At 46.3% G+C, this 10,537-nt stretch overlaps 1 protein-coding gene across 3 annotated transcripts; it reads right to left on the reverse strand.

Annotated features, from left to right (window-relative positions):
* Positions 1–4,737: 4,737 nt before the first annotated feature.
* On the reverse strand, positions 4,738–9,521 carry Tob1 (transducer of ERBB2, 1). Of its 3 annotated transcripts, none has more exons than XM_052196710.1 (3): positions 9,361–9,521; positions 9,035–9,124; positions 4,738–6,034 (listed from the first exon to the last, which is right to left on the reverse strand). In XM_052196710.1, exon 3 carries the CDS (start codon positions 5,882–5,884, stop codon positions 4,814–4,816), a length of 1,071 nt encoding a protein of 356 aa, XP_052052670.1. In that variant the 5' UTR covers positions 5,885–6,034; positions 9,035–9,124; positions 9,361–9,521; the 3' UTR covers positions 4,738–4,813. The 3 variants fall into 3 exon arrangements, with proteins under 3 accessions (XP_052052670.1, XP_052052669.1, XP_052052668.1); XM_052196709.1 differs by having other exon boundaries at positions 9,352–9,521; XM_052196708.1 differs by lacking the exons at positions 9,035–9,124; positions 9,361–9,521 and adding an exon at positions 7,712–8,009.
* Between the last annotated feature and the right edge of the window lie 1,016 nt (positions 9,522–10,537).

Consider the following 10,537-nt stretch of genomic DNA (forward strand, 5'->3'; position numbering starts at 1 on the left):
TACATTGGAAAGTTACTTTGCCATTCCTCAGAGTATTTCTCAATAAGCTCAGGTAAGAAATGAATATACCCTAGGAGAACTGGGCATAGTGACGCACACCTATAATACCATGATCAGGAGGTATTTCTGAGGTATTTCTGATCAGAGGCAGGAAGATTTCTGTGAGTTTGAGGTCAGCCTGGACTACAAATCAAGTCCAGGATAACCAAGACTATTACACGGAAAAACTCCATGCTGGAAAAAAAATGAAAGAAAATAGCCTCAGAGGCCAGTGTATTTTAGAAGTAGCATCACAGTAAATCTATGCATGGCCTTATGCACGGGAAATCACACAATGCTTCTAAATTGAGAGAAGAGGGGCTAGAGAGATGAAGCTGCAGTTGAGAGTCTATGCTCTGAAGTTCTAAAATACTTTGTATCTTTCACCTGGACCTCTGAGCATGGTGCTACCATCTGAATCCAGTGTATCTCCAAAGGCCATCTGTTAAAAGCCTTGGTCTTCCGTGCCGCCCATCTGGGCGGTTCCCTGGTTCTTTAAGAGATGGAATGCATTAGGAGGTCCTGAGTCCTTGGAGCTGGACCTTTGGAAGCACTTATAGGACTCTCTTAACTCCTGATTCCCTTTCCTCCACCTCCCAAATGCCGAGATTCCAGGCATAGGCCACCAAGTCCAGTTATACCGTTTCTCAGTCAACAACCTCAATAATAAAAAACTGATGGACACACACAGTTAAATAGCTCCTGCTAGATTCTTCCTACTAACACTTTTGAAAGAACTTTAACAAGTCATGTGTCTGATGCATCAAAAATAGGTTTATTCTCTTTACTTCAAATGACAGTATCAACGAATCTGAGGGAATAGGGATACAGCTTAGTATTTAAAGGCATGACCCTGCCATGACCACCCAAGTCTGAGTCCCAAGTGTGTCCCTTACTAGCCATGCAATCCTGGGCTAAGATTTTTGTGCTTTGGTCTCTTTCCCACTCCACCCCCACACCCTACCCCCACCCCCAACCCGAGATTGCTAAGCTGGGTTAGAACCATGCTTGGCACACAGAAAGTACTATCGAAGTATTTAACTGGATCATTTTAAAGGGTTTTTTAATTGCCTTCAACAAACACAAGTGCTTGACTTTTCCAGTTGCATGCACAGATAGCGATTCTAGATCTTTCCAGAAGAGGAAAAGAGGTTCTAAGTATACACTACAGAAACTAAAGAAATCTGATCTCAGGTGACCTCCCAACATGAGCAGTGTCCTGGCTCTCCCTCAGCAGTGACAATTTTGTGCAGCCTTCTAACGAGGATGTTTCTCTCATCCATTCCTACACTGTTAACCAGATTTTGTCAAAGGCACACATTCCAGCCAGCCAAGCGTAGAAAGACTTATGTGTATAAATTTACCACCTACAAGCAGAAAATACTTACAAACCTTTGTCTTTATTCAATATGTATACTTTGTCATTTACCTTAAACAATATAGCATAACAAATATTTATATAGCATTTGTATTGTAAATGATCTAGATAGTATAAACAACCTAGAAATTATTTAAAGCATATGGGACAGTGTGCACAGGGTATATGCAAATACCGCACAATCTATATTAGGGTTTTGAGCAGCCCCAGGGTTTGGACTCTGTTGAGGTCCTGAAGCCAATCCCTCAGGGATTCCAAGTGATAACTATATAATTTGTATTTCATGCTTGTGGTAGCTTGTTTATAGGGAGTAGGTATGGAGGAAAGTCTCCAACAAGCATTTTACTTCCTCATTCTAAGTCTGTCCAAAGAAATATATTTTGTTTTCTATGTTAGTGGCTCTATGTTATACTGACTTATTTTTTAATTTTTTGAGGTAGGGTTTTCCTGAGTAGCCCTGCCTGTCCTGGAACTCACTGACTTCAGACTCAGAGATTGGTCTGCCTCTGTCTCCCGAGTGCCTTACCAATGCCAGGCTCTCGGTGACTTCTTTTTAAATAACCCAAATCCTGAAGGTTCCATTGAAATCTCTCAATGAAGAGGGAGGTATCTGAGCATCTCTGTGAATGAAATGAACGCCAACACACATTTAGAAAAATATTTTCAACTTTAGCTTTCCTCTCCAAAGGCAAGTTAACTTATCCCAACAAAGGAACGTTGCTGTCCACATCAGATGTGTTTTGACTGCAGGTCTGTGCCTTCTGTGGTGGTATTCACCTATATGTAATCCCAGCATTTGGGAGGCAGAGGCAGGAGAATCAGGGGTTCAAGGCGATCATCAGCTATAAAATGAATTGAAGGCCAGTCTGAACTATTTAAGATCTGCCTCAAAAAAAAAATTTTTTTTTTTTTGGATGTTAGGCACCAGCAGTGGGATGCACTAAACTGAGGCCGCCCTGTCCCCACTCCCAGGCAGAATGCAACCTGAAAAGCTCACCACACACTAGGGCTGGGCATGCACAGGCTGCTTGCTACAAGAGCTATTGCTACTGGAGCTGAAAAGATGGACTAGATCCATGGAAATAACTTCTCAAACTGTAAGCCAAACAGTCTTCCCACAGAAGACCCGAAGCAGATGACGGCGGGGAGAAAATGGATCCGGGATTAAGACATAAGCTTTTCTAAATGTGCTAGACACTCGTTCCTTTAAGAGAATTTCCATTCCTAGTGTGGAAAAAACAAAAGTGTGTGCAAAAAGGGCCTTTGTTCATTCTCTTAAAAATATAAACTAAAAAAAAAACAAATCAAGTTTTTCTGAAACCAATCAAGATAAAATTTAAAGTAATCTGCCTCAAATCAACACGAATGTACCAAGATGACATTTCTCTTAAGGGCTGAATGGTTCATGTAGTCTTTACAAGTTCTTTTGTCTTTGTTGTCAAGCTGACTTATCCTGATGTTTTGAAAATGTGTTAACGCTAGCTTTTCAAGTTGAAGCTATGATAACTTCACGGATTTCTGTCACCTGGTGTTTTAATTACTGTTGCTATCCAAACTGTGATCCCCAAAGCTCAGAACGGGTGGGTGACCTGGGCCCTGAGGCTCCACTCTACACTCTAACACTTCTTCAGAGCCTCACTCATTCTGTCCAAGGGACAAAGCCTCACCATGGAGTACAACGGGCAGCTTCCTTCTGTTATTTCAGTGCCTGGTGCCTTAAAACTTTTATTGCTCTAGACAGCTTGGGTGACAAAAGGCTTTTGTAGGCTTGTGTCTAAAACTCTCATTTCATTTGTAACCCAGACAGTGCTGGCGACTTTCTATAAAAGCTGAGCCATGCAATTCATTTCAGGACAATTTTCCAACCACCATTCTATCATGTATCAGCAAACATTGAAACAGGAAAATGACTCCTCTTTAAGGGTTTGTTTTGCTTTAAAAGACAGGGTCTTCTTTATGTAGCTCCAGCTGGCCTGGAACTAAGTCTGCCTCAGTGCTGGGATTAAAGGCATTTGTCACCACACCTGCCATTTTAATGTTTTAATTCATCATATATATATATACACACACACAATTATATATATATATTAAACCCTCATAAGGATCTACAATTTTAGGCATTATCAGTAACTAGTCTGTTAAAGCCCCTAACTAGGTTGGATACCATGCCCCACAAAAGTAACAGTATGTAAATATTTTATTGGGCAAAGAAACGAACATTAATATCTAGCAACTTTCCCAACTGTGGATGGGTTTAATCCTAAATTGTAGCTACAGACAATGGCTGAACTTAAAAGGTGAAGGATTTTCTAGCATTTTCTGAGTGCTTTCTTACTACATTTCCAATAGATGCTGACAGATTACGTGACTTCCTCCTATCACCTGCCTCTCTCCTAGATGGTGTTGGTAGCAGAGGCACGGTGTGCCACTTGTATTTACAGGATGCTGAGGACCAAAGCCCAGCATTCTGCTTGCTAGGCAGACACTCTACCAAGCACCACCCAGCTCTGGCAAACCCCTGTCTGACTAACAGCAGAGCCCTGCCTTCCATTACTTTGTGAGTAAGCTGTATCTTTTTTCTTCATGAGCATAGACTTTTAGCAAAGACTTAAGACAAAGACCACAGGATAGGCATTTTTAATTTTAAAGAATTTTAATACAAACTTAATATAAACTATTTCAGTCCCTCTTAACATGTAAGACACTGACTCAAAATACTTTTATACCGTTTTTTCAAGTATTGCACAATATAGGTACAAAATTAATATTTACGATTACATTTTCTTCCATAATATATAGCAAAAATCTTTAAACCTTTAACAGAAAATACATTTTTTTGAAAAAGCAAATATTCGTACATTTTAATTCCACCACTAAAGGAATATCCTGTACACAATTTTCAGAATAGTTGATGTCTTTAAGATGGATATTTTACAATTTCAGTAAAAAAAATACAACATGAAGCTGCTGTCACAGATCACTGTAGTAAAAAGATAGAAATGCAATACCGTGTCGTAGAAACAATATATATATATCCTCTGATATTTTACAAACTTTGTACTAAATTAAATTATACAATTAGAAAAGACCAATAAACCCACTTATTAGTGCCAATTTTTTATAAAAAAAAAAAATCAGCCATGTCCTTGCTATATCTTAAATACTGTAAGAGGCCATATCTGAAAGTATACTTTAAAATATACAGTCAGTATAAAATAACTTTGTGCTTGGTTGGCAAATGAAAAATGATGCATGTTTTATTTTGTAACCAAGCTTGAATGTATCCTTACTATAAGCTTAAAAAAAAATCTCAAGGAGGCAAAAAAAAAAAAAAAATTCCCCCTTGGGCCGATGCATTTTAACTTGTACGATACATGTTCTCTTTTGCTTTGTTTTTTAGTTAGCCATAACAGGCTGGAATTGCTGGTTAGAATACTGCATGTTATTTAAGCTAAAATTCAAGCCGTCTACGAAAGACTTCTCGTTGAGGCCTCCATAGGCCGCAAACACATCAAAGGCATTACTGTACTGGAGGGGACTGAGGTTAAGGGGGCTGTCACCTGGGAACATTCCATTGGTACTACTACCTTGACCCTGCATGTTAGGAAAAATAAATTCCTTGGCATTGGGAGAAAGAGCAGAGGTTTGCTGCTGTTGCTGCTGCTGCTGCTGCTGTTGCTGCTGTGGAGGTGGTGGTGGAGGCGGCGGCTGGGATGACTGCTGCGGCTGCTGCTGAGGCTGCTGCGGCTGCGGCTGCTGGCTGCCCAGGCCCAGCCCATACAGAGAGTGCACTGAGGAAGAGATGGCTTTCTGCTTCAGGAGGTCGCTCACAGTCAGGCCCAGGTTGATCGGAGAAGTGCGCGCTACCTTGCTGCTTCGGCCACTGTTCTTCATTTTGGTGGAGCCAAACTTGGTGGCAGCAAAAGTGGCAGTGGTAAAGGTCAAAGGCTGAGTGGACCGGGGCATGAAGGTGGGGCTGACAGCAGCAGAGTGGCCGAAGGGAGGCGAGGGCGAGCTGGACACGGAGGAGGCCGGGTCACTTATGGGCATGAACACCTGGGCCTCCGGGTTAAAGCTGTTCTTGATCTCCTTGTCCAGCTCGCACCCGTTTTCACTACTGTCGTCCACGTACAGAACCTTCACTGGTCCCTTTTCACCGATCTGGTAGGAAACCTCAAACGGGTCGATCCAAACGCTCAGATCCTGCGGCAGATTGCTGCGAACATCGTCAATGTCCAAACCACTCTCTTTGGCCGCTTGCTCGATCACCGGGTCCACTTTCTCCCCAACATGTATACATCTAAACCCTGAGCCTTTGTATGGCTTTTCAGGATACCAGTGCCCTTCATATTTCTTCTTAAGAAGTCTTTCAAGCTCTTCGCCGAAAATGTTGACACGTCTCCTGGGAAGCTTATTGTACAAGTAGGAAATGATAAAATTTAGTGCTACTTGGATTTCAAGCTGCATAGCTGCGAGGCCACAAAAGTTAGCTTTGTTTCAACTCCTCCACCAGAAAAATAAAATTAGAAAAAAAAATCAGTTTGTGGCAGAGAAACAAATTCTCATTCAAAGTGCTGGTATTAGAAGATTATCCTTCAACCTTCCTTGGTCTTGTTCCTTTAAGAAAACAAAACAAAAGCAAACACATCCAAGTGAGATCAATGTAATAGTTCCAAAGCTTTTTTACCTGAAGCAATTTTATTTTTGAAAACGTCTGCTGGGCTAGAAAGAGTGGAAAATACCGCTATAAAATAAAGGAACAGACCATAAAAAAAAAAAAAAAAAAAAAAAACTTGTTAAAGTTCAAGACAGATTTATAGTCAAAACAGCATTCTAAGCTAATACACAGCATTTCTGAGCAGGACTTAGGGAGCCTCCAGCACATGTACCCATTCCTTTTCTTCCTGGCACAGTGTTTACTAACCGTACTGCACACACTCATCCGCCCACCTACCGCACGCTCCACTTTTACAAGTTGGTCATTAGTTCCTTTGCTAGTCACCATTTTAGAAGTGAATGCTCAGTTCCTTTTGGAAACATCACGTTTAAATCTGCTTTATGTTAAATCTTTAGAAATGTAAGATACAAAATTATTTTCAATGTACGTGGTTCTAAAATTAAAGGTACTAAATGAACTGTCACCTTGGCAAATGAAACCAAATTATCCCCTCTAGTTTTAACCAGGCCAAGGGCTCTAACACAACTTGTTCTTTCTGGGAGCCTTTTCTTTTTTAATGTGTACTGCCTCCCCCCACATTCTGAAATTCCTCTCAGCTGCAAGTAACTTAAAACTCTTATTGATTACTCTGTTTAAATGGCAGGGTTTCTCAGTTTTATTCTTATTTTTAAAAACCATATCCCTCCCTCTTAGGATAAACGGACAGTCCCTGGAGAGGTTGGAGCGATAAGGTCGACCTTTAAACGTTTGCTGGATCAGCACTGGGTGGGGATAAGAAAAGATCAAGGGCAAACAGAGGTATTTCCAAGGGAGAGCTATTTGTACAACGAGGCTGATCAAAAAGGGCATTTAAAATAATCAAACTGGTGTTAATCCGTCTGTTCCATTTTCCATATTCTTGATGACAAAGGGCAAAGAATCTTTCCTGTAGCCCCCAAACTACACTTTCCAAGCCGAAACCCAAGAGCAGGCAGAGAAAGCAGAATCAGCTGGATTGCTTAAAGGTGCAGCCGAGCCCAGACAGGCTGGGTGGAAGGTGGTTTTTAAAGCAACGCCTTAACACAGGACTGTGAAGAATTACATAAACAGCCAGTTGAGTCTCATTAGATTTCTGCTCACAGCGCCGGGAGCCCGAGCGCTACAGCAGCAGCAACAGCCGGAGGAGGTGGAGGAGGAGGAGGAAGAGGAGGAAGACTACTAGCCTTGCTCCGGGAGGAGGAGCTCGGCCCGGGAAAAGGAGAGCAGGCTCTCTAGCTGCCTCAGGGACGCGGCCCGGGGCACCGACAGGTCGCGGCGCGGGCCGCCCTGCCTTCCCCTCCCCCGCGTAACCTGACCCTGCTGTCCCCCCCTCTGCTCCCCGCTCGAGGCTCCTGGGACCTAGCCAGCATCCCGGAGCACCGGTCCGGGTCCGATCCCAGTATCCCGGCGCCCCCTCCCCCTGCCTGGGCACTGCTGCCCCCACCCCAGGTGCTCCCTCCTCCCGGCCGTCAAGCCTCGGGACCCGTCCCCGGAGCCACTCCATTCCCTTAGGTCCCCGAGGCCGCCCCTTAGCACCCGGGCTCGCAGGACGCTGCAGCCACTCCCTCGGCCCCTAGCCGCCGCCCGGTCGTACTTACAGGCTGCTCCGGAGCTGCGGCCGCCGCCGAGCTGCGGCTGGGCGGGGGAGAAGGGGCGGCGGGCGGGGGCGCGGGTGGGTCGGGAGCGGCGAGGTGGCCGGGTGCAAGACGTCGCCACCGCCGGACGCGCGACGGACGCCTCGGGCGGGCCCGGGAGCTCGCTGCTCTGGCTCAGGGGTGGCGGGGACGGCAGGCTTACACGAGCGCGCTCGCTTCTCTACACAGCCCGGCGGCCCGGCCCTGCGTCCCCGTACAGCGCCCTCTGCGCGCCGGGCCAGAGCTTCGCTCCTTCTGCCGCGGCGCGCGCCCCGCCTCTCGTTTTATAGCCTCCTCCCCGCCCCCAGCCTCCGCGGGGGTGCGCGCCGCTCGCGTCACAGTCCCGCCCTCCCCACCCGGCACCCCCAGGCCGCGCCGACTCCGCCCCTGCCCTGCCCCCCGACGCCATTGGCCAAGTCCCGCCTGCCCACGTCCAGACGGCCGCTGATAGATGGTCACGCCTCCTGAACGCAGCTACGACCAATGATCTGACAGTCCCGAGAGGCTCGGGTGGGGTTTAGGGAGGTCTTGGAACGGGATTGGAGGAGGGTGGTAGGGGTGGGGTGGCAGGGCGTCGGGCCTGAAGGGGAGGGGGAGAGAGGGGGAGCAGGTGGCGACGCGGCGGGGGCCGGTCGGGAGGGGCGGCCGAGGCTGGGGGAGGGAGGGCAGAGTACACGGAAAAGGCTGCTTCCGAGTGCGACCGTGGCGGAGGAAAACCCCACTCTTGGGCGAGCTATCCTGTGGGTCTCCAGCCCACCCCGGGGTGACCCGGACTCGTGCTCCCGATTCATTGAGTATTAATCCTCGCAGGGCCTAGGCCAACTGCCACCCCGAGAGTGACAACTGCAGAACCTGGGGGCGGGGAAGGGAGGCCACGTCGCTGCACCTCCCGCACAGGTGACAGTTTAACTGCCTCTGCAGTCCCCCGGCCACATCTCCCCGGGTCACCTGGCAGCAGCTCGGATATGAGGGTTGCTTGAGACCGTAAGAAAAAAATTGTCTTATATCAAACGTCGCAGAGAGCGACACGCTGCCAAACTGCCTGTGTGGCTGTGTGTGCGCCCACGCGTGCATTTTGAGGGCTTTCACCCAGGCCCACAAAATAAACACGATGCCTTGCTGAGGAACCTGCGAGAGTTTCTGATCTGTGCACGGGTGTCTAGGGAATGAGGGCTCAAGGGACTCCAGGGTGCGGAGAGGCGCCGTCTCCACAACCTGCAGCCCAGAAATCCGTGTTAACGCCGGAGTGGAACGGGGCGTTCCTCTTGGCTAAAAATAATTACTCACAGGTAGCAACGATGCCTGATTGGTCGCGCTGGACCTTAGCGGCCAGGCGATTGGCTGTCTGGTCTCCAGGAGATCGACGTCAAACTCGGACTGGGTAAAGGCGAGAGAAAGTCGAGGGGGAGCCACGGAGAAGAGGGGGGGGGGGGGGAGAAAGCACAGCCGTGAATGAAACGCCCAGGGCCCTGCCTTCCCCTTCCCTGTCCTGGGCATGCGGGGCATGCTTCCTGGAAAAAAACCGGTCCCGGTGCTGCCTTGCCCTTTAACACTGCAGGGCGGGCACTTTTACGCCTCTGTCTAGAGGTTAAACCGCAACTCACCCAACTCACCGTCGGTATAGACCATCTGTACCACCCAGGGCACAAACCCTCATCGACGCGACCCGCCAAGAGACCTGTCGTTTTATGGATGCAAAAGTCTGGATGTAGCCTATTATTTTGCACTTGGACCTGTTTGCGTGGGTTTCCACCTCCACTTTTAGAAAGAACGGCTTTGAGAAAGGATATTTCTAAAGTCTCACAGCGTGTGAGAAGGGGAGGGTTTGTGAAATGGACTGAGGGGTGGGGTGGGGACCGGTCAGGTGACCCATTTCTTGTTTATTGCACAGGTTCCTAAAACTTGGGTACCGTTTTTTTTTTTTGTTCTTAAGAACATAGTTTTACTCAGAAACGCTTTAAATTCTGTTTTATTTTTAGTATTTCGGTTTTTTAGTTGCAGAGTGGGATTAGATTGTGAGAGCATGGTGTTTAAAATGGAAGCATCTGGCAGCAAAATATTTTAATATAAATTATTCTTCCACTGTTTTTCTCCGTTGTGTGGTTTTGCTTTTCTAGTGTGAACGTTAATTTGTCACAGAAATAAGGCATGTTTAATTCTATAGTTAGTTGGGCACAGAAATTGCAAGAATCTAGGTAAGATATTTTGGGACTGGCTTACCAAGAGAAACACTTTATCTTTTATGTGCCCTAGAAGCATAATTTATTACCATGAGGCAAATGTTACTGTACCAAACACTCAGAATTACAGACACATGTGCTGGGCCATGTGTCTTGATTTGTAATTTGGAAAATATATCACTATAATTAGAGAGCATATTAGGCTTGGCTGAGATTAAAATGTCTACCTAAAAATAGATGAATCATAATTTTGTTAAGCTCGTGTGTACTTTTCAAGAATTCTCTAGAGGAAACGAACAGGTCTCTTTCTCTCCAACTTCTCCCCTTCTGAATTTCTCCAATCTACAGTCCCAGGTTTAAAGTACTGAAGCACTTAGCTCTAGGGACTGGTTAAATATCAGTACCAGCAGTTTTATAAAATGTATGGGTTAGCTGGGCGCAGTGGCACACACCTATAAATCCCAGCACTCAGCTGGAGACAGGAGGATTGCAAGTTCAAAGCCTGCTTGGGCTACAAGGCAAGTTCCAGACTAGCCTGGGGTGCATGTTTCAAAATATACAAATTAAAAAAAATAAAAACAGACGAAATTATGGGTTATTTCCAGAACCC

Source organism: Apodemus sylvaticus, chromosome 10, assembly GCF_947179515.1.
Source record: "Apodemus sylvaticus chromosome 10, mApoSyl1.1, whole genome shotgun sequence".
Taxonomy (NCBI): domain Eukaryota; kingdom Metazoa; phylum Chordata; class Mammalia; order Rodentia; family Muridae; genus Apodemus; species Apodemus sylvaticus.

What these genes read in the sequence shown, in the direction of transcription:
- Tob1 (XM_052196710.1), bottom strand. Translation starts at nt 5,884, where the DNA reads ATGCAGCTTGAAATCCAAGTAGCACTAAATTTTATCATTTCCTACTTG.